The 27,562-nt window shown below is 39.3% G+C and overlaps 1 protein-coding gene across 6 annotated transcripts in view; it reads right to left on the reverse strand.

Moving 5' to 3' along the window:
* Window positions 1-3,408: 3,408 nt before the first annotated feature.
* LOC5569036 (ubiquitin-conjugating enzyme E2Q-like protein 1) overlaps window positions 3,409-27,562 on the reverse strand; it is a 290,341-nt gene continuing 266,187 nt past the window's right edge. For all 6 annotated transcript variants that reach the window (XM_021846168.1, XM_021846173.1, XM_021846170.1 and 3 more), the window contains 3 exons: window positions 5,859-6,000; window positions 5,436-5,785; window positions 3,409-4,296 (listed from right to left, as the gene is read on the reverse strand). In XM_021846168.1, the coding sequence (XP_021701860.1) occupies window positions 4,212-4,296; window positions 5,436-5,785; window positions 5,859-6,000 (577 nt within the window). In that variant the 3' untranslated portion in view covers window positions 3,409-4,211. The remainder of the gene's footprint in view (window positions 4,297-5,435; window positions 5,786-5,858; window positions 6,001-27,562) is intronic.

A 27,562-nucleotide genomic window follows, 5' to 3' on the forward strand; every position in this document is an offset into this window, starting at 1 on the left:
TTCCGGTTTGTGAAAATCACTTTGAGCCCATGCAATATGGGTATTTTTGGAACGCGACCGACGAGTAGATGATGGAAATCGATGTCTGACGCCAAAATGGCGTCGGGCATCGATTTCCGCCATCTACTTATCGGCCCCGTTCCAAAAATACCCATATTGCATGGGTTTGAAGCGCTCTTCGCAAACCGGAAGTCGCCATCTTGGATTCCAAAATGGCGTCAGACATCGATTTCCGTCATCTACTCGTCGGCCCCGTTCCAAAAACACCCATATTGCATTGGTTCAAAGTGATTTTCACAAAACGGAAGTCGCCATCTTGGATTCCAAAACGACACTGGACATCGATTTCTGTCATCTAATCGTCGGCCCCGTTCCAAAAATACCCATATTGCATGGGTTCGAAGTGATTTTCACAAACCGGAAGTCACCATCTTGGATTCCAAAACGACACCGGACATCGATTTCCGGCATCTACTCGTCGGTCCCGTTCCAAAAATACTCGTATTGCATGGGTTTGAAGGGATTTTTGCAAACCGGAAGTCGCCATCTTGGATTTTAAATTGGTGCCAGACATCGATTTCCGTCATCTACTCGTCGGCCCCGTTCCAAAAATATCCATATTGCATGGGTTTGAAGCGCTTTCTACAAACCGGAAGTGGCCATCTTGGATTCCAAAACGACACCGGACATCGATTTCCGTCATCTACTCGTCGGCCCCGTTCCAAAAATACCCATATTGCATGGGTTCGAAGTGATTTTCACAAACCGGAAGTCGCCATCTTAGATTCCAAAATGGCGTCGGACATCGATTTCCGCCATCTACTTATCGGCCCCGTTCCAAAAATACCCATATTGCATGGGTTTGAAGCGCTCTTCACAAACCGGAATTCGCCATCTTGGATTCCAAAATGGCGTCAGACATCGATTTCCGTCATCTACTCGTCGGACCCGTTCCAAAAATACCCATATTGCATGGGTTCGAAGTGATTTTCACAAACCGGAAGTCGCCATCTTAGATTCCAAAATGGCGTCGGACATCGATTTCCGCCATCTACTTATCGGCCCCGTTCCAAAAATACCCATATTGCATGGGTTTGAAGCGCTCTTCACAAACCGGAATTCGCCATCTTGGATTCCAAAATGGCGTCAGACATCGATTTCCGTCATCTACTCGTCGGACCCGTTCCAAAAATACCCATATTGCATGGGTTTAAAGTGATTTTCACAAACCGGAAGTCGCCATCTTGAATTCCAAAACAACTACGGACATCGATATCCTACATCAATTCGTTGGTCTCGTTTTAAAAATACCCATGTTATAAGGTAAAAAGAGCCAAATTGTGTACACTTTGAGCATGTTTTGCCAACACACTCCGTCAGCATTACTCTTTGCGTAATCGCTTACACTCTCTTTCCTACTGCGTGCCCTCATTGTGTTCGTGTTGTTACACTTTGCGCGCGTCTGTCTCCTCTTTGGGCAGTGGTTAAATTCTGCTCTTTGCGCGCATTGTGCGAGTTGATGCCAGCCCTGGATGTCTCCGACACCGGCATTGGTGCGGTGATACTGCACAAATTCCCGGATGGCAAAATCAAGGCAGTTCAGCATGCTTCTCGTTCGCACTTACCCGCCGAGCAAGGTTATGGACAACCGGAGAAGGAAGCACTGGCTCTGGTCTACGCGGTGACGAAGTTCCAGAGATTCCTTTTGGGACGCTGTAGCTGAGAGCAACGTCGGGTACGTAGGATGGAATCGACGGAACAATTGGTTCGACGAAGAATGTAGGCAGATTATGGAGGAGAAGAATGCAGCGCGGAGTTCATGCTGCAGCAAGAGGCCCGACAAAACGTGGAACGTTATAGACGGAAACGGCAACAGCAGACCCGCCTCTTTTGGGTGAAAAAAAAAACGCCGCCTGGAGGAAACGGAGTTCGAGGAGATGGAACAGCTGTGCCGGTCTAAAAAAACACGAAAATGCTATCAGAAGCTCAATGCATCCCGCAACGTCTTCGTACCGCGAGCGAAAATGTGCCGGGGTAAGGATGGAAGCATTTTCACGGACGAACGTGAGGTGATCGAAAGGTGGAAGCAGCACTTCGACAAACACCTGAATGGCGCTGAGAGCACAGGCAATAACATTCGAGACAATGGAGGAAATGCCTTCGTCAGTACCGCGGACGATGGAAACCAACCAGCCTCCACTTTGTGGGAGGTTAAGGATGCCATTCACCAGCTCAAGAATAATAAAGATGCTGGTAAGGATGACCCGGAGCGACTGGTCATTTCTTTGCACCGCTTGATAGGCACAATCTGGAAAATGGAACAACTACCACAGGAGTGGAAGGAAGGGGTAATATGACCCATCTACAAGAAGGGCAACAAGTTAGATTGTGAGAACATCCGAGCGATTACCACAAAGTGTTCTCCTAGTTCATCTTCCGTCGTGAGCTCGTGAGAAGTTATCAAGCCGGCTTCGTTGACGGTCGATTAATAACGGACCAGATCTTTACTGTACGGCAAATCATCCAAAAATCTCGTGAATACCAAGTCCCAATGCATCACTTTTTCATCGATTTTAAGACGACATACGATAGTATCAACCGCGTAGAACTAGGTATTGAAAATCATAGACGATATGTTTCCTGGGAAGCTCACGAGACGATGGAAGGTGTGCAAAATTGTGTGAAGGTTTCAGGCAAACATTCCAGTTCGTTTGGGTCCCGCCGGGGACTACGACAAGGTGTTGGACATTTGTGCCTGTTGTTCAATATCGCTAGAAGGTGTTATGCGGAGAGCCGGGCTTAACAACCGGGGTACGATTTTCAAAAGATCTTGTCAATTTGTTTGCTTCGCGGATGATATGGACATTGTTGGCCGAACTTTGAAAAGGTGGAAGACCTGTAACCCGCCGTTCAAGACAAAGAACATGCAAGTTAAAGCTCGCCTAGGAAGCAATGTTACGACAGACCGGGATACGTTCGAAGTGGACGACGAGTTTGTCTACCTTGGATCCTTGCAGACGGCTGACAACAACGTTAGTCGAGAAATACGAATGCGTATCATCTGTGGAAGTCGTGCTTACTATGGCCTCCGCAAGAAGCTGCAGGCACAAAAGATTCACCATGTTCAAAATGCTCATAAGACTCTACGGGACGGGCATGAAACGTGGACGATGCTCGAGGAGGACCTGCAAGCACTTGGAGTCTTCGAACGCCGGGTGCTTAGGATGATCTTGGGCGGTGTGCAGGAAAACGGTGTGTGGCGGCGAAGGATCATCCACGAGCTCGCTCAACTCTACGGCGAACCCAGTTTCCAGAAAACCATAAAAATGATGAATATTAACCCGAATTTCGATACACTGAAGGCAACATTGAGATGTCATCATCTCGGAATAAAATCCACGAACGGTATTTACGACCGTAAGATTTTCATTTATTCATTATTCTACACTAAATTCAAGTACAAGTACCTTCTGTTTTTTGTTTGTTAAACTTCCTGACGACCAAAACAAGCATTGGGATATTTTTTTCTTGCCTTTTCATACTTTCTCGATACTAAATAACACGTTCAATTCTCTATAGATACTTATGCATAATATTTCACACATCACTTCAGTTGTATCAACTTAACAATTTTGCTCATCAATATCTTGCATTTTAGGATACGACGAAAAGCATGTTCCTTACTAATACTACACGATGAACTTTGCACATAATGATGGCGCATGGTTTTTAGACACTAGACTCTCGGTGAGTGTGTGATTCTAAGATAAAAACAGCTCAGAACTACTGAATGATGAAATTTGCAGGCTACTTTCGCTGTGTGGGATTCAGTCAATAACATCCATGCTTTGATTTGCTTCATTCGTTATTGTGGGAAATTTTGAACAACATTTGTGAGTTTCTGTAAGTTCGGAACGTTACGACGAGATCATTTATTTCCATCATCATCAAGACTCAGATGCCTGCGTCTGGCTTAACGGTTAAGAAAACTTTCGGTTTCAAAAAGAGATAAAATATAGAAAAACTAAAACGAACTTTCCAGTACGTAGCCATCAGCTTCCGGCTTGGCGAGTTCTGAGTACACACGTTAATGGCTATGTGTAGATTCAATTCTCAATCCGCTGCGGGCGATAAAGTTTGAGTTTCACGTTCGAGTTTTATTGAGTTGGTTGAATCCATTGAGCTATTTTTGTCGCTTTGAACAGCTTTGCTTAACCGTCGTTCATGGCGGGCGTTACCCATCCGTACTTTTCGTGCGTTTTGACTAGCGATCGGAAAGCTTCCTCAGCAGTTCTCCTATAAAAGAAATCAGTATTTACTCAATCAATATTTACTTTTAGAAATAAATCATTTTTTACCCAGATCGTTAATATCAGATAAAAAAACCTTCATAAAATCTGTGCCTACCAGTCAAGATACGCCTTTTTGAAGTTATAAGTCCAAAAATTCAAAGAAAAGCGGTGTTATTCAGAAGATTTTTCATTTACCGTGTTTATCAGAAGGAACCACCAAAACTTGATTTGAAGTATGTTTGTTTAGTTAACTACCTTTGGGTGTAGTTTTTAATCAAATGTTTGACATCATTTACTGCCGTGAATCGCAAGGCATTGAGAAAATGGGGTGTGAAGTTTCCAAACATGATTCATTATTGTGTTACACGGTGCGGAATTGTGTAGTGGGACTGATAGGCAGTTAATTGTTCATTATGGGACAATTTGACTTGCTGTTTTTTTTCTACTTGCTCCGAACAATTCTTATTTTATCATTAGGGCAGCTGGAAGAGCATTGGAAAATATGTTTAAAACTGAACTCAACTCAATTTTGACAAAAATGCAGATGGGACTGACTTGCGATTCACGGCAGTTTAGATCTATGCATTTTTGTGGTGTTATTATCAGAAAATCGTTTAAATAGATAAATGAAGCATTCTAATACCGCTAATAATGTTCAAATATAGTAAAGGACACACTTTAATTAAACGTTACATGTCATAAAAATTTTCCACATTTTGAATTATTTTTCATAGGCTCAAGCGATATAAGACATTACGGAGGCAATTTAAAATTATTATTCTTGAAATATTTGAAGCCTGCTTCTCAGCTAAGTGTTTTTTGAGCACTTCCACAGTTATAAACTGACAGCTTATACAATGATATTCAATACCCTGGGAGTCGAGGAAATTTCCAACCCGAAAAGATCCTCGACCGGTGGGAATCGAATCCGTGACCCTCAACTTGGTCTTACTGAAAAGCTACGCGTTTACTGCTACGGCTATTTGGGTACCATTCCTTCTGATAATCACGATAATTGAAAACCCGTTCAATGGAAGGAACACGACTGGTGAGCACAGATTTGTTGGTGTTTTTTTTTTCTGATAATAACGGTCTAGGGAGCATCCTGTAGCTAAAATCCCAAAATCTTATAGACAACCGCACCTGCTAAACTCCTTGGACGACTTCGGTTTCCTCGAGACTCGTCCCTGTCCCTTGACAAGACTGGCAGCGAATTGCATGAGGACCGCTTCTACCGTGTAGGCGCTGGCCCAACCTCGAGGCGTGAGCAGTTCCATGCAGATGGCTCCACCTTCCATGACGAAGCCTTTCTCGATTCGGGGTTCAACGACCCGCATGAACGGTGGGGCAAAGGGGAAGTTGTCCGGAAACACCAGATGCAACAGAATGAAGGGGATGTTCAGTTCGGCAAGGTCCTCCGCCAGCGGGGAATCGGGATCTACCCGGTAGAGGCGGGCGTGCCACTCGTACAGGTTGTCGTTCACCAGTTCGACCTGCGAAAAGATTTGGAGGGATCATCGTTGAAGCGATAAAAGTTGAATGTATCGCTCGAGGATGGTAACTTACTGTAAAATAGGGATCGGACCGCGAATGCTGTATCCGTTCGATCTCTTTCAGTTCCTTCATCAGTCGTCTGGATCGGATTGTGGTGTCCAAAGGCTTTGGTACAGGAACGTTCACTAAGCTATTGTTACTAGGAGCGACGGCACTGCAAAAAGGAATAGAATGTGATAACAATACTTTATTGAAATACTTAACCAAATTAATCATACATCGTCCTATCATACATGCTTTTTATTGGTGAAAATCTCAGCTGAGGTTTTACTTATATCTACAGGGTTTCATAGGGAAAATTGTAGAATGAATACTCATAAAGTTATTCAGAAAATGCAACATATAACATAAATTTCTCGATTTTCACAAAACCCGGGAAAAAACGACAAGAGGCTCCATAGCGTTTCCTCAGAGAGCTCGACCAGATATTTCTCTACGGGCAATATGTAGAATTTCGATATGGTTTTCTGTGAAATTATGTCTACTCTAAGGAATTCATCCAATAATTCGTCAATTGTCTTCCCTCAAATTTTCTCCATCGTGAACTTCTTTAAGAATTGGACCAGTATCTCCTATTTCCTATTGATTTATGTAATTTTTGTTTAGATATGCCTTAGGAGTTTGACACGGAGTTTCCCTAAGGAGCTCCCAAATTACTCCAGAAGAATAGTTAACTAATTACTCCGGATCTTTATCCAATGGATTTTCCTGGGATTTGCTCCAAAATTTTCGGCTAGGATTCCTCCAGATATTCTCAAATAAATTATCAGTTGAATATCTGTTGAACTCTGAAGGTACTTTTGGACTTTTGAGAATGTTTTGGCGGTTCCTCTAGATTGCTTGCAGGAATATTATGAAAAAAAAAATAACAATAGAAATAGAAATAATTCTAAATTCGGAGGAATAACTGGAATAATTGCTGCAGCATTTCCTGGTAGAACCTCTATATGAACATATAAAGATTTCATAGAGAATCCCATTTCTTAAGAAATTACACGAGAAATCTTTGGGGGTGAGTGCAACAGTAAGCTCTGGACGAAATGCCGGAGAATCTCAAGCTAAACCTCTGGAAAAAGTTCTTGAGCAATCCCTGGCCTAAGAATTCCTGAAAGATCTCCTGGAGAACTTGACACTTCATATGAGAGTCTATGGCACGGTAAATGGGTGGGCATGGCGTACCATTGGTACCTCGCGTACCTGCAGGAATAAATTAGACCCCTTTGTGTGGTCCTTAGCCTCTTGCCGAGCAACTCCTATCCCTACCTCCTCGTCGTACTGGCCGGGGTACGAGTAACTTTGGGGAAGATCGGGTAACCAATCCCGGTGGGAACTTTAGTCGTATGCTGACAGGGAAGGGGGGTTTGGTTTTGCTTTTGATTTTGCTTCTGCAAACCTGGAGCGGCTCACAACAGCGTATGTTCCCCATGCCAGGGAGCACTCGCATACTCTCCGATGTACTGAAGATCCGCGGTTTCGACATCGTAGCGCTGCAGGAGGTGTACTGGATAGGTTCGCTTGTGCGAACGTTTAGAGCCGTGGTTATCAAAGTGCGGCCCGCGGGCCGCACCTGATGCCTGTTTGTCTTAAATCTGATAAGTTCCACATCTTTTTTCTACAGGAAGCTGTTCACTCCCAAAGTTATCAAGAACATTATACTATATTATTACGAAAACCATACCCTTTTAGAAATAAAAATGGTTGGAAAAACAGGTCTGAGGATCACTGGTTTAGAGGTAATCATACCATCTACCAGAGCTGCGACAACACACGTGAGCTGGGAACAGCTTCTATAGTGATGGGTGATATGCAAAGGCGCGTGATCGGGTGGTGGCCGATCAACGAAAGAATGTGCAAGTTGAGGCTCAAAGGCCGGTTCTTCAACTTCAGCATCATAAACGTGCATAGCCCTTACTCCGGAAGCACTGATGATGATATGGACGCATTTTACGCGCAGCTTGAACACGAGTACGACCGCTGCCCAAGCCACGACGTAAAGATCATCATAGGTGATTTGAAAGCTCAGATTGGCCAGGAGGAGGAGTTCAGGCCGACGATTGGAAAGTTCAGCGCCCAACGGCCTACGACTGACAGATTTTGCTGCCTCCAAGAACATGGCCATTCGTAGCACCTACTTTCAGAACAGCCTCCCGTATCGGTACACCTGGAGATCACCGCAGCAGACGGATTCACAAATCGACCATGTTTTGATCGATGGACGGCACTTCTCCGATATAACCGACATCAGAACCTATCGTGGCGCTAACATTGACGCTAATCACTATCTAGTGTTTGGGAAACAGCGCCCAAAACTATCCGTCATTAACAATCAACGCCCGCCTCGGTATAACCTAGCGCGACTGACCCAACCGAACGTCGCCGCATACGCGCAGCACCTCGAGTTAGCGTTGCAGGAAGAGGGCGAGTTTGACGAAGCCCCTCTTGAGGACTGCTGGAGCAACATAAAAGCAGCCATTAACAACGCAGCTGAGAGCATCGTCGGGTACGTGGAAAAGAGGACATGTAACGATTGGTTCGACGAAGAATGCAGGCAGGTTTTGGAGGAGATGGATGCAGCACGGGCTGCAATGCTGCAGCAAGGAAAGCGACAAAACATGGAGCGATATAAAAGAAAACGAAAGCAGCAAACCCGCCTATTCCGGGACAAAAAGCGCCGCCTGGAAGAAGCGGAATGTGAAGAAATGGAACAGCTGCATCGTTCACAAGAAACGCGAAAGTTCTACGAGAAGCTTAACGCATCCCGAAAAGGCTTCGTGCCGCGAGCCGAAATGTATATTGATAAGGACGGAAGCATCTTGACGGACGGACGTTAGGTGATTGAAAGGTGAAAGCAGCACTATGATGAAAACCTGAATGGTACGGAGAACACAGGTGCAGAGGGTCAGGACAGCGGAGGAAGTGACTACGTCAGCACGGCGGATGAAGGAAACCAACGTGTCCCTACACTGAGGGAAGTTAAGGATGTCATCAACCAGCTCAAGAACAACAAGGTCGCTGGAGCTGAACTCATCTAAATGGGCCCGGAGAGGTTGGCCACCTGTCTGCACCGGCTTATTGTCAAAATCTGGGAAACGGAACAGCTGCCAGATGAGTGGAAGGAAGGGGTAATATTCCCCATCTACAAGAAAGGCGACAAGTTAGATTGTGAGAACTTACGAGCGATCACCATTCTAAATGAGGCCTACAAAGTATTATCCCAGGCCATCTTTCGTCGTTTGTCACCTGTAGTGAACGAGTTCGTGGGGAGTTGTCAAGCCGGCTTCGTTGACGGCAGATCGACAACGGACCAGATCTTTACTGTACGGCAAATCCTCCAAAAATGTCGTGAATACCAGGTCCCAACGCATCACTTTCTCATCAATTTCAAGGCAGCATACGATAGTATCGACCGCGTAGAGTTATGGAAAATCATGGACGAGAATAGCTTTCCCGGGATGCTCACGAGATTGATAAGAGTGACGATGGAAGGTGGACAAAATTGTGTATGAAGGTTTCAGGCGAACATTTCTCGCATTACTTATGATCTCGCCCTAAAAGCCATTGGTAACCACGTGTGTAGCTCATTGTTTTTGAGCATTTGAATGGATTTACACGTTATTTAACAACGCTATAGTGAAGAAAGGGTCTTTCTCAACCTGCCAGTGGTGTTGGTTTGGATGCTTTTTCTTTCATTTGCTCAGAAACAACGAGCTACACACGTAGTTATCAATGGCTTTTAGGGCGTTATCCCAGATTATGCGAGATTTCAGTTCGTTTGGATCCCGCCGGGGATTACGACAAGGTGATGGACTTTCATGCCTGTTGTTCAATATTGCGCTAGAAGGTGTTATGCGGAGAGCCGGGGTACGATTTTACGAGATCCAGTCAATTTGTTTGCTTCGCGGATGATATGGACATTATCGGCCGAACATTTGAAAAGGTGGCAGACCTGTACTTCCGCCTGAAACGCGAGGCAGCAAAAGTTGGGCTGGTTGTGAATGCGTCCAAGACAAAGTACATGCTAGCTGGTGGGGCCGAGCGCAACAGGGCTCGCCTAGGTAGCAGTGTTACGATAGACGGCGATACGTACGAAGTGGTCGACGAGTTCGTCTACCTTGGATCATTGCTGGCAGCTGACAATAACGTTAGCCGTGAAATACGGATGCGCATCATCAATGGAAGTCGGGCCTACTATGGCTTCCACAAGAAGCTGCGGTCAAAAAAGATTCACACCCGCACCAAATGTCTCATGTACAAAACGTTCATAAGGCCGGTAGTCCTCCACGGGCATGAAACGTGGACGCTGCTCGAGGAGGACGTGCTGGCACTAGGAGTCTTCGAACGTCGGGTGCTTAGGACGATCTTTGGCGGTGTGCAGGAAAACGGTGTGTGGCGGCGAAGGATGAACCACGAGCTCGCCCAACTCTAAAGCGAAACCAGTATCCAGAAGTTGGCCAAAGCTGGAAGAATACGATGGGCAGGGCATGCTGCAAGAATGCTGGACAGCAACCCTGCAAAGATGGTATTCGTGTCGGATCCGGTTGGTACAAGAAGGTGCGGAGCGCTGCGAGTTGGGTGGGCGGATCAAGTGCGCATCGATTTGGCGAGCGTGCGGCAGAACTGAGGATGGAGAGATGCAGCCACGATCCGCGTATTGTGTCGTGAAATTGTTGATTCAGTGTTATCTGTTTAATCGACTAATCGACTAATCATGTTAACTAAATAAATGAAAATGAAATACTGGGAGGCCATAAAAACCAGTCTAAAATGTCTCATGGCGAACAAAAGTGCTTTTCTTACGTATTTGAAGAAAAGTTCTTCCTAGAAGAATCTCTGACAAAAACCCAAGTGAAATCCCTAGAGAAATCGCTGTAGGGATTACGTTAGAGATTATCTTAGAGGATATTCTGATAAAATCATCGAACAAAAATCATGTAATTTCAACCATCATTCCATACACGCGTATGAACTTCTGAATATGATATGAGCCAGTTCCTTCTGAAACAGGTTCCAGGTGCCCTGTTCTGTTTGTGAAAAACGTTCATCAAAGTGAATCATTTCAATTCACTACATGATCCTAAACACTTCACGTTTATTTTTATCAGAGTTGTCAAACCAAGATTGGTCCCTCCGTTTGCTGGCATCCGTTTGGCAGCCACGATGACATTGTAGCTGGCATTTTCAATCAATAAAACTCCGCCCACAGTGTTAAAATTAATTTGAAAAAGTATCACTATTTGCGCTAACATGCAGAAAGTATGCTGATACATTTTCGCCGTTTGGGGCATAAAGGATATTTGGCATAACGGTCATTTGGCATAAAAAAAAATCATCAAGAACAGGCATATTTTGAAAGAAGGGATATAATTCTAGTTATTCCAAAAGGCCGTTATGCCAAATGACCATTATGCAAACTGGCGATTTGCGAAAGGGCTTTATGCCAAATGACTTGCATTCCTTATACTACATCTTAGTTTGATGCAAATTCATTTACAGTTGAAAAGTTAAAACGAAGAAAAATAATACAGGAATGATTTACTTTTCAAATAACACGCATTTACATTGACTAAATTAAATAAACTCATTTGTTTTTTTTATGAATGTACCAACTTTCCCCTCATGAACCCATGTCAAACTATGAAAACTACTTTTTCATAAACTCAAACTATAAAATTACAAATCATTGTGATTCAGTTTACGTACCGTAAAATTGTACTTATTATAAATTGGTTCACTGTGCGAGTTCAAACACTACAGAGAAAAAATCCTAGATTACATCTCAAATGAAAGCCATTGCATTAGCCTACAAAACGTCATATTTTGTTTTTCGAACTAGTTTTTTTTGTATTGAAAACAGGTTTTTCTCGATGTCAAGTATTTATTATATCCAAATACCATGTTCATTTGAAAAAACAATTCCGAGTATGTGGGGGCCATTTACGCCAATGATAATAGAGACAAATTATTAGGGACAATGGAAATTCGCAATTTCGCGGAAGCCGCGAAATCCGCGAAATTTGGTCTTCGCCGCGAAATTCAGGAAATCCCGCGAAATGCCGCGAAATTAGTTGAATTTGGAGAATTTATATTAAATTAATGCATTTTAGTATTTTGTTCATGAAAATGGTCTATTCAACTTGAAGTTAAAGTTCCATCACAAAATTTCACTACCCGTTTAGTTTTAACTTGGACGTCTTTCTGATTTGCTACTTTCGTTTCAAATTCTGAATCACCACCCTAACAACAAACTTTTTATCTTAATTTGTAAAATAACAACTATATTTGATGAAATTCTACAAAACTTACACGTATAAAGGCTTATTTCACTACATATGTGTATTTTTATGTAAAATATAGCCAAAAGTATGGGACCGCGACAAGGCCGCGAAATTTTGAATTTATCGCCTTGGTCAAACGCGAAATCTCAAGAATTTTGCCGCGAATTTCCATTGTCCCCATTGGCGTAGGAACAGGGGGGGCCAGGGGGGCCTGGCCCCCTCCAGAATCATCCAGGCCCCCCCCAGAATTTTTGACGATAGTGAAAATAAAAATTAAAAAAAAAAAAAATTTTACATATAGCAAAACTTTCTGAATCAATGTACATGACTCTTGTTTTTCACAAAAATCTTTTCAGTAGTTATGATATTTTATGTTGTACAATCAAAGTGAAATCGCTTGTATTACACAGCATCAGCGTGGTGGTTCTGACTTCGGTGAATCGCGCGAAAACCGAAAGGTTTAATCGTCCGGCTGTCGATCGATTGGTTAGATTCTGTATTTTGATTACTCATGGTTTTTGAGAATACTTAGTTCGAGGTATCTGGTGATTATGATTTCCCTTATGAGAATTAACTATCAACTCGTATAATGTCCGAAAAAAAAACTAAAAAATACACAAAATTAATAAAGCAATTTCTCAGACAATACCTAGCTAAAAATTTTGTCGGAAACTAAGGCTTAACTTTCAAGGAATACATATCGGCATGGTCAAGTTTTCTTCAGATGAATGGCAGAAATTTAACCTGGTGTGAAAAATTGTAACCAAATTGAACAAAGCGTTTTATTCCAGCAATAAATTATCTCTTTGATGTTGATTTAATTCTTTAAGTATGTTTGCATAAATAAGTATATATGCTTAAACTATATTATTTTTCCAAGAAAACTTATGGTTTCATAAATTATTTGATTAATTTCTAACAGTTTTGTAGCAAATTATTCCCAAAAACTTTTCGATATCTTTCATAGAATATTAGTATAATTAAATTTCTCAAGAAATATCGAAGAGTGGCTTCAGAACTTTTGCTATTCTCTTGAAAACTGGTCAAATAATATTTTGAGATTTGTTCATACTTTCAAAGCAAATTCCTTAATCCTTATTTTTCAAAATGTCTCAAAACCAAAAATTCGTACGCTCATTTGAATTCAAATAAAATAAAAATGGAAACCTCTAATTTTGAGCCAAAAATATTAAGATTTTGAGGTGGCTCTAGCGACTTCAAGGTGAATTTTCAAGTTATGAAATATGACCTTCAGTGAAGTCTTCATAACTTTATTATTTTTCAACCAATTTTGAAGCTCTTAGCATCATTCTTCTCAAAATTTAATTTACGAAAAGTTTGCGGAATTTGTCTAAAATTAAAACTAGTCTTAGTAAGAAGTAGTTTTCTCCATGTTTTTCCTCTTTTGTGTAAAAAATCATTTTTGTTTGAATATAACCTTTTCAAAACCTTACCGATTCTTAATATTTTTTCATGCTCTTGAAGCAAATTTAGAAGGAATTTAATGGTGGGTACAACAAATTGAATTAAATATTGTTTTGGCTAACTGATTTAGCCATAATTGCCCGTTGAATTTTCAACGTAAATTATAATATTTTTCATATTTTTGTCAGTTAAACGTTAATACGTAAGCTGAAACTGGGTTTTCTCATTTGTTTAACCTTAAAAAGGGCTCAGAAGCAATTTTTCAAAAATTTTATGACAAGAATTTTTTGAATTTTTTAAAAATACAGTCATCCCCCATATTGAAGGGACGATCGAGTTAGGGAGGTATCGAGTTACAGAACACAAACCCAGAGCAACTGCGATCCAAGGGACCATCGAGGTAGCCATGACAACCAACTTTTACTATGGTTCTCTAACTCGATATCGAGATACGGAATATCGAGTAAGGGAGAGTTAACTGTATATTAAAAATTATGTTTTTGGGTAGTTTTTGTTAAATAACTTAGTCAAATATTTATTTAATTAAATCTGTTGTATACACAATATGAAAACAACTAAGTTACCTCCAAAAGAATGTTAAAATATCTGGAATCGAATGAGTCCTCATGAAGTTATGGACAAACAAAAAAAGAGGAAAATTTGGAGAAAACTACTTTTAACTAAGACTAGTTTTGATTTTAGACGAATTTTACGTTCTAAAAACATTCCTTTTTTATTGGAAAAAATGATGCTAAGAGCTTCAAAATTGGTTGGAAAATAACAAAGTTTTGAAGACTTCACTGACGATCATATTTCATAACTTGAAAATTCATCATCAAATCGCTTGCGCTACCTCTAAACCTTAATATTTTGGCTCAAAATTTTAGGCTTCCATTTTTATGCGATTTGAATTCAAAAGAGCACACGAAGATTTGGTTTTTAGACATTTCGAAAAATTAACCGCACCCTAGTGAACATCCATTTATTCTATGTCTACTTTTAATTAGCAAATTGATTTCCCGAATTTACCTAAAAATGCTAAGTTAAATGAAAAACCGAATTTAGTACTCTACCATATACAGTGTGATTCCGTTTTTGGCATGCTCCATTTTTGGCACCCCCCGATTTTGGCAACAAAAAGGTTTCGTTTTTGGCAACATTTTTGAATAGCATTAAAAATTTTAATTGTTTGTAAATATTAACATGTATGTTGCTATAGTCATTTGAATAACAGGTCAACTGCACACCGAATTCATTCCAGAGCTCCATTTTTGTTGATATTTCACCAAATCTCACCAACTACTAAGGGCTCCCGTACGTGCTTATTTGCTATGGGATTGTCATTAGTCATGCATTCGCAACGTTTCATGAGGCCATTAATCTCCACCAGAATCTAGCGACCAATTTCTTTTCTTAGGCATTTATACTAAATGGCCAGCCCACTTGAGTCTACCAGTAGGTGACACACTAAAAAACATTTTTCTTCAGATGTGGAACAGCTTGTTTGAACAAAGCACAAGCACCGAAAAGAGAAACAGAAAGTCTATACGCACACAGAGTTGCAATCATTAATTTAGGCTTGCTTTATTAGCTCATTGTTCTTATTATTATGGAATTACATACATTACGAGAACACCACATCAATAGATACAAGTATAACGAAATGTCGTGTACCGTAACTTTTATGGAATTTAATTACATAAATTGCGTTATTTTAGTGAATTGCAAAATTATCTTTAAAAAAGCAGTGCATATGTTACTATATTGTACATTATTTTTTAAGAATTCCGGCACCATCTCAAATGCGAATACAGTCCAAATTACACGTTATTTTCACTAATGTCCTTGAATCGAGCGAGAAATACGATTGATAGTGTTTTAACTTTTTTCTGTGGTATTGTTGTGTATTTTGATCCTTATGCGCCAACTATTCAGAGCTACGGTCCCTCTTTGTTAGAGATTCTGTAAGACGTTAGATTTGTTAAGAGACAGTTCAGAATTCTAATCTATATAGGGGATTTTGTCCAAAATCTAATAATTTCTAATTAACTCTTAAGATTTCTAGGGTGTCCTGTAAATTCCTAGCGGGATAATGTGTATTTCTAGTGGTTTTATGAATATTTCTGGCGAAATATTCATAAAATGGGATTTTGAAAAGATTTCCAGAGGAATTTCAAGAGCGGTAGTGGTAGTCTAAGATATTATTCTTAATTTTCATCGGAGACTTGATAATTTTCAGCAAATTGCGGAATCCTAAGATGTTAATTCCTAGTAAATTCTTCCAGAGAATTCTAGGTGAGTTCCTACGGATTCCTAACTAGATGCTTCAGAGCCCTTGCATTTTTCTGTAGATTCTTTACGAGCACATGAATATTCTGATAAGGCTCTTGAGGTTCGATACCAGGATCCTGTAGATTTCCATTGATTTCATAAGGTAGGTGTAAAACATATATGAAGCTCAATTTAAACTCATTTCAAGTAAAAATAATAAGAAGCTTGTTTGTGTATTCGACATAATTACATCATGAGATGTAATTGTTTATGTTTGCCCTTTTGACCGCAATCAATCGTTATGAATGCTTTACTTTCTCAGAAACATAAATTGAAGGAGCCTTTCTAAACTTATCGAATTTCGTTGAATATTACACTAACACCTAAAAGTCAAACTGATTTTTGATGTTCATTAAATTAAAAATAAAAGCTCATGCCTTTTTGCTATACGCAGCGCTTTTGTTTTGCAAATAGTCTGAGTAAAAGTACAGCAATACATTTAATTGTTTTGGTATTCTAACACAGTTTTAAAAAAATGACCAGTTCTTGAATAAAGGTCACTTATGAAATTATTGATTTTACATAGCCCACTTATACAAATATTATATACAAAACTTCTAAAACAATATCAAAGACGTTGAGGTTTACAAAGTATGCAGAATGATTGCCACAATTGATGTTACGGGTCTATTGATTTATAGCATACTACCTGAAACCCTATGGAAATCTGCTTCGATGTGAGTTGTCCCGACGTCTCGATGCCATATGGTTCCATAAGGATAATGTAAACACATTTTGATGATGTTTTCAAAACCAACAGTTGAAAAACAAAATTTATTTCTGGGTTCCGATTTTGGCACGGTTCCGTTTTTGGCAACTGAAAATTTCGACTTTGTTGCCAAAAACGGAATCCCACTGTAATTCCACTAAAGTTTGTATCCTTTGGCAGATAAGCGTATTGCGACCTCAACTGTAAGGCCGTCTGCAGTGTCGTGCACTAGACTCGACATGAAAAAGGCTAATTAATCTTTCAAAACTTCAGTTTTTTCTCGCAATTCCTCCTTAAAATTATCGAATACTAGGATATTTCGCTGAAAGCTCTACTAGAAATTCTTCTGTGAATTTGTTTACATAGTTTTCCCAAAAAAAAAAATATTATAAATTGTTTAGCGAATTTCATCAAAAGTTTTCTAGAAATTTTGCTTCAAATCCCCGGATTCCTTAACAATTTTTCAAAGTAACGCATCAGTTTCCCTTAATAATAAAGTTCATTAAAACTTTACATTACGAATTTTACCACAATAAATCTTCGGTACTGTAACAGCTCTTAAATAAATAGGGATTGTCGCAATTTTCGCAATAAAACATTAAATAAACAACCCTTAAAAAAAGTTTGTTTGAAATTTCTAAAGGTGGGGTTCTACATCAATATATTCAACATCAATATATTCACCGCAGTATTATGAAACTTGCGAGTTCATACGAAATATTATCTAAAATTTTAGTTACAAATACTTTCAGTAAAAATTCCATCCGTTTTAAAACCAATCATTTTCTAAAAAGAACAAGTATTTTTGTAGTTGCTACGTTTTAATTCTTGAATTTTACGACAGGAATTTCGCATTTTTTTTCCGAATTTAATTTAAACTGCAGTTATTCAAAAAAATACCATCCAAGTTTTTTCAAACCTTTTTTTTATGTTTCTTCTTAGTCAATCTGATAAAAAATGCCTTGGAAAAAATCCCAAAAGAATTGTAAGTGCGATTTAAAGAAAAAAATCTCTGGAAAATACTTATATTTTTTCGGAAGAATATTAGGGAAACAATAATAATAATTCTCTGAGACATCTCTGAACAAATTACACGAGAATCCTTGAATATTTTTCGCGGAGTTTTTGTAAAAACAGTTGAACGTATTCCGTAAGGAACTTTAAAGGAATGTAAGAATTCTTCAAACATTTCTTAGTTAGACATTTTGAAAATGAGAAAAATATCTTTCGACAGAGTTTTGAAGGAATTCGGGGTGTTGTTCATTGATTTTAGAGAAATAAAAAAAAATATCCGTAAAAAATCAGATAGATCTACGGAGAATTTCTCTGAGAAATTGTGAATAACATTTTTCCAATTGAATTCTTTTTATTGCTCATGAAAACTTTGTGGAATATTACGAGAACTCCTGTAAGAATCATTTATTTTATTTTGCAGGAAGTCTGTATAGTTTTTGCTGAGATTTTTCCAAACAATCCTGAAGAGCAACTTGAGGAAGAATTTCGAAAGCAAAGTTGTAAAAACTGTTCGCAATCTTTCTGAATAATTTGTGGAATGTATCCTTACTTGGTGATCTTGAAGACATTTTTCGTGAGACCCCTAGAATTTTTTGTACTAGTTTCCTAAAGAAGGGGTCTATTTAATAAGTCGAGTCGATCGAAATGACTCGAGTGGAGTCACTGTCGACCAAAAAAATCGCTCGACTCGGCTCTGTCACTCGAGTTTCTCGACAGTTGTCACTCTATGTGACTGGATTACTATGGGAGTCGACGGGTGACATCTGAAATATGCATGCTTCCTTTGATCGACAGTGATTACAGACGAGTCACATGAATCTGCTCGATTTACAAAATAGGCCCCTAAATTTTTAATAAATAACTGGAAGATACTTTAAACAAACCATTGAAATTTATACGTAATAAGTACGTAGCGGACCTTACAGAAGAAATTATTAAAAGAATTTCTAATGTACTCGCTGGTGGAATTCTTCAAGAGATATTTTAATCAATTCGACAGAGATTCTTCGAGAAATTTTCTGGTGATATCAGAATGTCTAGGAATGATTTTTCGTGGAAAGCCCAAGACGAACTCAGTCAAAACTGGTAGCGGTGTTCTTGGGAAAAGCACTGAAAAGTACGAAAATAATTCATGAAGAAATTCCCATAGGAATTGTCAGAGAAATGCAGGAGACACATGGTTGAATACCTGAAAATTTCCTGGATGAATCACAAACGACATTCCTTGTGATTTTTTTTTTGCTAGCCTTTTTGAAGAACTTTTGATTGGAATACAAAAAGATTGAATCATGTCGGTAGCGAAAATTGAAATTGTTAGAACTACGAAATTTGGGAAAATTGTGATTAATGCGACCGACATTACTTTTAAAAAACAAGAATTTTCTAGGCCCCCCCTAGGCCCCCTCCAGAAAAAAATCCTAGCTACGCCAATGATTGTCCCTACAAATTATATTAACCCCTCTACTAGCTGCTTCATATTTTTACCGCAAACAAATTTTCTAATCACAGTATTTTCTTTGTTTCTCGATAACTTTGCATTATTTTTTCACAAGATCTCAAAAAACTCTTTTTGTTTTAAAATATGTGTCGATAATGATCATTGTTGATCTGGATCCAGAGATGTTCCAAAATTCTTTTGGGGACCGACACGTAACCATAACTTACGTTAATTTCTCAGGCTACAGCATTTTTATCGTATTCGGATATTCACTCATCGGAACAATACATTAATGAGAGTATGTTGTGGAAAAATGAAGCAGTTTGGTGCAGCCGTCTTTGATATAATGAGAATTTAGGCTTCTGATACCACGATGGCCAAAAAAGATCTTGAAAACTTCCAAAAACATTACATCGTAATTATCAGATATCTCCAAGATTACTTTACCGATTTATATGATTTTTTTTAAAGTAGCTCATTAATTCCTGGCATTGTATTTTTTTTTTTTTTGATTAGTTGACCAAGAATAAAATGGCCGCCAAAGACATTTTATATGGAAAATGTCGGTCCCCCAAGGAACATCAAAATATCTTCAAAACCAGATCATCAATGATTAATATTGGCATGGATTCGTAATCAAGCAGAGTTTTTTGATAACTGATAACAAAACAAATAGCGCAAAAATATTGGAAAACAATAATGTTTTCACAATTCGAATATATTTTGCAGTAAAAACTGAAGCTGCAGGTAGAGGGGTTAATGATTTCAATTTATCTCTTTTACTTATAAATACCCTTCCCTCCCTCCAATGACCACGTGGTTCTCTTGAAAAATATATAAGTGTTATAATCGTTCTCTATTACGACGGTCCCTTATAAAAAGCTTCGATTGTATTACATTGCAAATGCGAATACAAAAACCTAACTCACTGATTTGCACTGGTAATTCCAATCACCACCACCACCAGATTGCTCTTCTGCAATGTCCGCATGTGTCAGGTTGCGTATTAGACTACATAATTTTTCCAAAATTGTTAGTAGGGTAGAAGCACCGGTTTTGGCCATACGCCAATTGTAGATCACATTCAAATGATAGAGCTACATTCATTTATTCGTCCATTCAACATATTTGTAGTATGAATACGGCTTCCCATTTAATTTTTATAGACATTTTCTCTTAGGCTGGCCAAAACCGGTGCTTTTACCCTAAAATAAGAATTTTTGAATATGGGAAATCGTTAGATCCTTCCTTTGATTAATAATTCAACGTCAGAGATTTTCTGAGGATTTCTCGAAAAATCCTTTTTGAGATTCGTCCTGGAATACAGTCACCCCACAGTTGCGGATAGCACACAAATATGGATCAGAGTTGGATTAAAACGGGAATATCTCATCAAATAGAGTTGCTATTACGCAGAACACATTTTACCTAGGTGAACCATAAATCTGTACAGCATCGCAATTAATTATAATATGCTTAAGCATATTCTTCTGCCCGTAGGAAATAAAATATCAACCGTATTCCAGAAGCGTTGATTCATAACTGTAAGGCATTGAAACCCATACCACAGTTATGAATCAAAGATACGGCGAAACAAACGCCAAAATGTATGCTTTCACTAGCACACCATTCATTTACCTCACAGATAAACAGCTGTTGTAGTGTCTTGATCCATAATATGAGTTGATTTAATCCAAAATAGGGATCCTCTTCTCCCATTGATACACATTAGGCCGTCCATTATTTTTCGAAAATGCGAAATGTTATAATTTCTTCATTGTAAAGTGCTCGTTTTGGTAACACAAAAAATCAGGTAAAATTTTGAAGTCCGTACGTGGATGCTAAGTATTCCCCCAAAGGCCTTAAAGGTATCAGGTGTACATGACCCCCGTGCGCAAATCAAGCTCGCTGCTCTAGTGCACGCATCGTGTGTACGAAAAGCCACTAGTAACAAGTTACCCTGCGCACGTTGATAGTGAGCATCAGGGATGCCAAGTCGATTTTTCAAAAATCTGGAAGATTTTGAAAATTTGTCTGGAAAAGTCTGGACCGCTTATCTCGTATATGGAGAACCTTACAAAATATTTACAAAACCTTACAAATTCGTTTCAAATTTTATCTGGATCTTCCAGATTTTCGTTAAATGGAGCCTCAAAAATCTGGAATATTCCAGACAAATCTGGAAGGTTGGCAACGCTGGTGAGCATAGAGGTTTGTTTTCTTTGTGGTTGTTAATTTTATGTCAGCGTGCGCTGTTATAAAGATGTACATAGTATAAAATATTATTTTAGTTAGTTAGTTCCGGTTAATTTGTCAAATCGGGTAAAAATAACCTCATTTATCCTTTATTGTCAACACTTACTCAATTACGTGGTTCTGGCCAAACTAATAACTTGTATTAAACAATGAAGATCTATTGAATAAAGCTAGTTAAAATTTATTTTATTTTTATTTTATTTTATTTATTTGCTACATTCATCTAACATCATTGTCTACATGAATAAAACTTAAACTAAACAAACGCATTGGAAACAAGTAGTCGATATCTAAAAGTATGAGTACTAATAGAGAAGTCAAACAGATTGTACACACGATTGAACAAAGAACACATTACACGAATTGGCTCATTTTGACCATAATCAGTACGTCTTAAATCTAATCTAAGAAAGTCAGTGTGTCTTAAGCTACGAGAAACTACATTGATATTGATTTGCGAAAGAATATTAGGTGCATCAATACTACCTATTAGCAGTTTTTGCACAAACAATACCCTCTCAAGTTGTCGCCGCCTCTGTAATGTGTCCATTCCAAGGAGTCGACATCGGTTCTGATACGGCGGAAGAGTAGCAGGATCACGCCATGGAAGAAACCTCAACGCATAACGGATGAATCGAGATTGAACGGCTTCTATCCTAGATGTCCAAATACCGGTGTACGGGCTCCAAACCACAGAAGCGTACTCGAGCACAGAGCGCACTAGAGAATAATACAGTGCACGGAGACAGTGTGGGTCTCTGAATTCACTGGAGATTCTGAATATAAAACCCAGATTTCGGTTTGCCTTGGCAATTGTGATGGAGTAATGCTCTCTAAAAGACAGTTTCGTGTCCAAATGTACACCAAGGTCCTTGATAACAGCCACTCGATCTATTTGCTCTCCGCGAATATTGTAGTTCCAGATAATTGGATTTTTTCTGCGAGTGAAAGATATTATCGAACACTTATTCGTGCTGATTGAAAGTTCGTTGACTTCACACCAATCTGAAAAACTATCAACGTAATTTTGAAGCTCCTGGCAGTTTTCAGATGATCTAACGACGAGATATATCTTCAAATCATCGGCATACATGAGCCGGCATCCACGCGGTAGAACTGCACAAACGTCGTTGAAAAACATAGAAAATAGCAGTGGACCGAGGTTGCTCCCCTGGGGAACACCAGAACTGTTGGAAAAATAGCTGGATTGAGATGTTCCTATTTTAACAGACAGACGACGGTTCGTTAAATATGAATGCAGCCAGTTGACGAAGTTTGATGCGGCACCCATCCGTTGTATCTTTGCGAGCAGCAACGAGTGGTCTACACGGTCAAATGCAGCTTTCAAGTCTGTGTAGATGGTATCAATCTGAGCTCCACTCTCCATGTTTTGTATGCAAAATGAAGTAAATTCAGTTAGGTTTGTGACCGTTGACCTGCCAGCATAAAATCCATGCTGATCACACGAGATGTGATTTTTAATTTCGTGGAATAGCATATCGCTCACAAGAATTTCTAGCAATTTAGAGCCTGTGCATAATGAAGTAATGCCACGGTAATTAGATACGTTTCCACGGTCCCCCTTTTTGTACACAGGAAACAGAGTCGATTCTTTCCATTCATCTGGGAAAGCTGATTGTGCCATTGATAAATTACAAATTGCTGTCAATGGACCAGCAAGTGCAGTTCCACACATTTTGAACACAATTGGCGGGATACCATCCGGGCCTGGCTGATACGAAGACTTAAGTTTATTAATGGCGCTACCGATATCTTCTTCAGAAAACGTAATGTTTTGCATATTGAGTATACCCTCCGGAACATTCCGCAAAGCGGCAGTAATGTGTTGCGACGATGTCACGCCTGGTTTGAAAACGCTTGAAAAATGACATGCAAAGAGTCTGCATATCTCAGCCGGAGAAGCTCCTGAGTCAGTACCGTAGGACATAATGGCTGGAAGTCCATTCTCTTTACGTTTTTCATTTACGAACGACCAAAACTTTTTAGGATTATTTTTAAGTTCATTTTGCTTTCTCTGTACATACAGCGAATAAAGCAAGCGATTGTAATTCTTATATCTGTTGCTGGCCATCTGAAACTGTCGTTTGGTGGCTGGATTTCGATTTGCAGAGTAGAGACGCAGATACCTGGCCCGCTCTCTTTTCAGAATTCTTAGCCCAGAATTCGACCATGGAGGGCTACGAGCGGCTCGATGTGAAGGGACATACACACGGAACAACTCAGTGAGAGTATTAGTCAGAATTCGAACAGCTTCGTTGACATTGTCTGCAGCGTGCAGTGCTGTCCAATCGGTTTCCAAAAGAGCATGATTTAGCGCAGTAAAATCAGTTTTGCGAAAATTGAGCTGAGGTACTACAGCAGATTCTACGAAAGACACGATTCTCGGACATTTAAAGGAAACCAATAATGCCGGGTGGAATGCATCAATCTCAACCAGCGACTCAACTGCTTCTGTAACATTGCATTGCCTAGCGGATTGTTCGTTACAGTAAACAAGGTCCAGTTTACGATTCATGTGATTCACAACTGGATTTAGTTGCTTCATATTGAGTAGTGACATACCATCAATGAGTGCCGAGCTAGATCTACTGAAAGTTGATTCACTTGGGTCGGGGTAAAAATAATCGTTGAAATCAGTTTTCCAAATCAGACCAGGCTGGTTAAAATCACCCAATAAGAGAATAGAGTCACGTGGCCCCGAACGATCGGTAACATGACTGACACATTCTATGTGTTTCTCAATGTTGCTGGAATCCATTGCTTGTTCAGGGGATATGTATATTACACCAATGTAAGCATTACTGCTAGCTGTAGTAACGCGAACCCATAGCTGTTCCAGTTCCATATGCATGGTGAGAGCTACAGAGCTAGACTTCAGATGGTTCGAAACGGCGATAAGAACACCACCACCACGTTTTTTGCCGGTTAGCTCAGCGTTTCGATCCTTTCGGTATACAGTGAATCTGTCGCCAAACAAAAGTTGTGAGATGAAGTCTTCGTTCAACCAGGTTTCGGTGATAACAATCACGTCGTGATCCGAATCCGTTGCAGCAAGAAAGAATTCATCCACCTTCGTGCGCAAACCTCTCACGTTCTGGTAGAAGATGTTGAGACTGCCGTGAGTACCCTCAACGTGGGACTCATTATTCGTCGTAAACTTTCCCTCTGTATCGTTTACAATCGGGCTCCTGGATTGCAACGCAGTTTTGTCTGTGGGTGGTTGAGTATCATCGAGCGTATAAGTTTGCACTGGCAGTGAAGTCTGTAAGATGGGGTTCTCGCTATGACACAGTGTAGCAGTCTTCCTCGCTTCGGCGAGACATATACCAGTCCTATAATTACCTGAGAGAACAGGAGAATCCACCGAAGACTGGTCGAAAACACGATCGTTGATTTGCTCAGGAGCACACAATGAGAGTGGCGATGGTTGATCAGTCGAAAGTTGAGCCACATCGGAAGATGACGTATTACTCTGCACTAGAGTCAAGTTCTGCAAGATCGATTTTTTCCTATGACAAAGTGTAGCGGTCGTCCCCACTTCGGCGGGACATATACCAATCTTATATTTACCTGAAAGAACAGGATCATCCACAGAAGATTGGTGAACACGGTCCGCAGTCCGCACTGCTAGCGGGGAAGGTAATGTTGATTGCTAGATGGAGTAGTCTATATTTTGACGTGCCTTGTTGAAACGCTTGATATAAATAGGGCATTTCTGACTCCAGGAGGAATGATGGATATCAGCCAGATGATCCGACTTCGCAGTTCGCAGGCTATTCATCTTGTCGCAGTTGACGCATTTCACAAAATCTGAGACACACTCGCTTATTTCATGACATTCCGCGCACCTTGGACAGCAGACAGGCTTTTCACACGAAGATGCCAAATGGCCATATTCAGAACAGTTGTAGCAGCGTTTAACGTTGATATTCTCAACTACACGACATCTTTCCCATCCGATATAGACACGTTGGAGTTTCATAATTGCATCGAAAGATGGAGCGTCAAGTTCAAGAACAACATTGAATTTATTTAAATTCTTATTTTGTGGTTCTGCAATGCGTATTAACCAAGCTTTGAACGTAGATGGAAGATTGTTCTGAGTTTTGATTTTCTGGATTAGAACACTTTCGTCGAATTTGCTAGTTAGACCAATCAGCTTCACTCTTGGGTTCAGTGGTTTCATAACTTCAACTGTGTATTTATAACTACAAAGGAAATAAACTTTCATGATGACTATCAACGCGCACAGGAGAATGTGTAACTAGTGGCTTTTTATACCCATGTAGCGAGTACTAGAGCAGCGAGCTCAATTTGTGCACGGGGTCATTTACACCTGATACCTTCAAGGCCGTTGGGGGACCACTCACCGTCCACGTAGGGACTTCAAATTTTTACCTGATTTTTTTCTTACCAAAACGAGCACTTTACAATGACGAACTTATAACATTTCACATTTTCGAAAAATAAGGGATGGCATAATCCACATCTGTGGGATGGACATCGTTTGAAATTTCTATCGACAACGGCACTTTTTCGTAAACAGCCGGACATTTTAAGCAGCAGTATCCTCTGTGATTACATGACATATAACACATTTTTACATGATTTCAGACTTAAATTTACATGACGTCCTGTTTACATCGCATAAATGAGGTTTACATAACGTGTAATTTGTTTGTTTTTAACTGTGTGTTCTGCAGTGTCAGGGAGGTAATTTTGTTTTGTACAGCGTTATATTGTTTTGTAATAATATTTTGTTCTGAAATATTACCCTTAGTTGATCCATAACTGTGGGGTGACTGTACTTTAAGCAATTCTTCCGAGTGTGAGTTGAAGAAAATTATTCAAGATGTACCAAACTGGTTTCAAGATCGGTTTCTATAGCGTTGGTTGGGACTTCCGGGAGGTATTTCGTTTCATAACTCTGAGATACTTTCTGAGCCATTGGTTACTTCTAGCATTACATTTAGGCAAATTGCAACTGCGTTAAGGAAAAAGTCTTATATTATTTATAATTTGTTGGTGAAGGCTTTTGACTTCAAAAAGGTTTAAATCAAAATGAGGCTGTTGCAGGATTGCCAGAAAATCTAAAATTGTTTTAGTACTGTAAGCAAATAGGTGAAAATATTCCACATTGTCATAAAAAGATATGTTAGCCAATATGAAAATATAATAATTAGGCCAAATGGGACAGTATGAGTGGAAATTGTAGAATTTTTTCATTAATGTCAATCATTTTTGAAAGAATATATGTACCGTAATTCGGGGTGTAGTTGATCAGCAGGGAGAAGTAGATTATTCCCGTACCCCCATGTATAAACAGTTAAGAGAGCTATGATCCGATTTCAATTCTCACAATTTCTGTGACGTCGCATTACCTGATATCTGCTCTTGATGTTTTGAAATTCGTTTTGACATTCAAGATAATTATCCTGTCTGCTAGTTCATCGAGTCTATTTGTTGGTCGTTTGTTAGTAAAACCATGGGAGGTCACCACACCATGTAAGAACATGTTTTCATAAATGTTTGATAAGCTGTTGAAGAGTTGTTCTCCAAACAATCGATTAATTAACCCAGTTATGAATTTGCATTGAGGATAAAAATTCATTTTCAGAGATAAACGTGTTCTTTTTGTGAACGAGATGCTAATTTAAGGGAAAATTGCATACCTTTAGGCGTTTGATGTGGTGTATTCTGTAATTCACAACATTCAACTTTAAAAGTGACTGATTTATCAATAAGTTGTAAGATTTTTGAGACTTGATTCAGATTCAGTGACTCCAAATCTTTTGAATAACATATCGCTTTGTTTTAGGCAACCTATCGCAGTAATTGATCGACTTCACCTAAGAATCAAAAACTCCACTTTTTGATTTCTAATAATGTTTTTGTTATTATGATAACATTTCGTCCAAACTACTTTTTGTATAATTCGATAAACGTTCAACGATCAGAGGTTTAAAAATATTTTGATGGTAATACATGGATCCTACTAGGAATTATAGAACAGAATGGCACAAAAGTGATTAACTTCACCCCATTTTACGGTACCGAAAAACGGGGTAAATTTGTTTTTTTTAAAGAAAACTTGAATATTTATGCATGCTGTTTCAAAAAATTACACGTTATATTTTTAAAACAAGTACTGGCATCCTAGCTATCGATTACAGATGATAGATTGTCAAAGTATTGTTTATTTCAAATGGATTTATAATTGAGTGCATTACGTATCATTTATAGGGCG

Source organism: Aedes aegypti, chromosome 2, assembly GCF_002204515.2.
Source record: "Aedes aegypti strain LVP_AGWG chromosome 2, AaegL5.0 Primary Assembly, whole genome shotgun sequence".
NCBI lineage: Eukaryota > Metazoa > Arthropoda > Insecta > Diptera > Culicidae > Aedes > Aedes aegypti.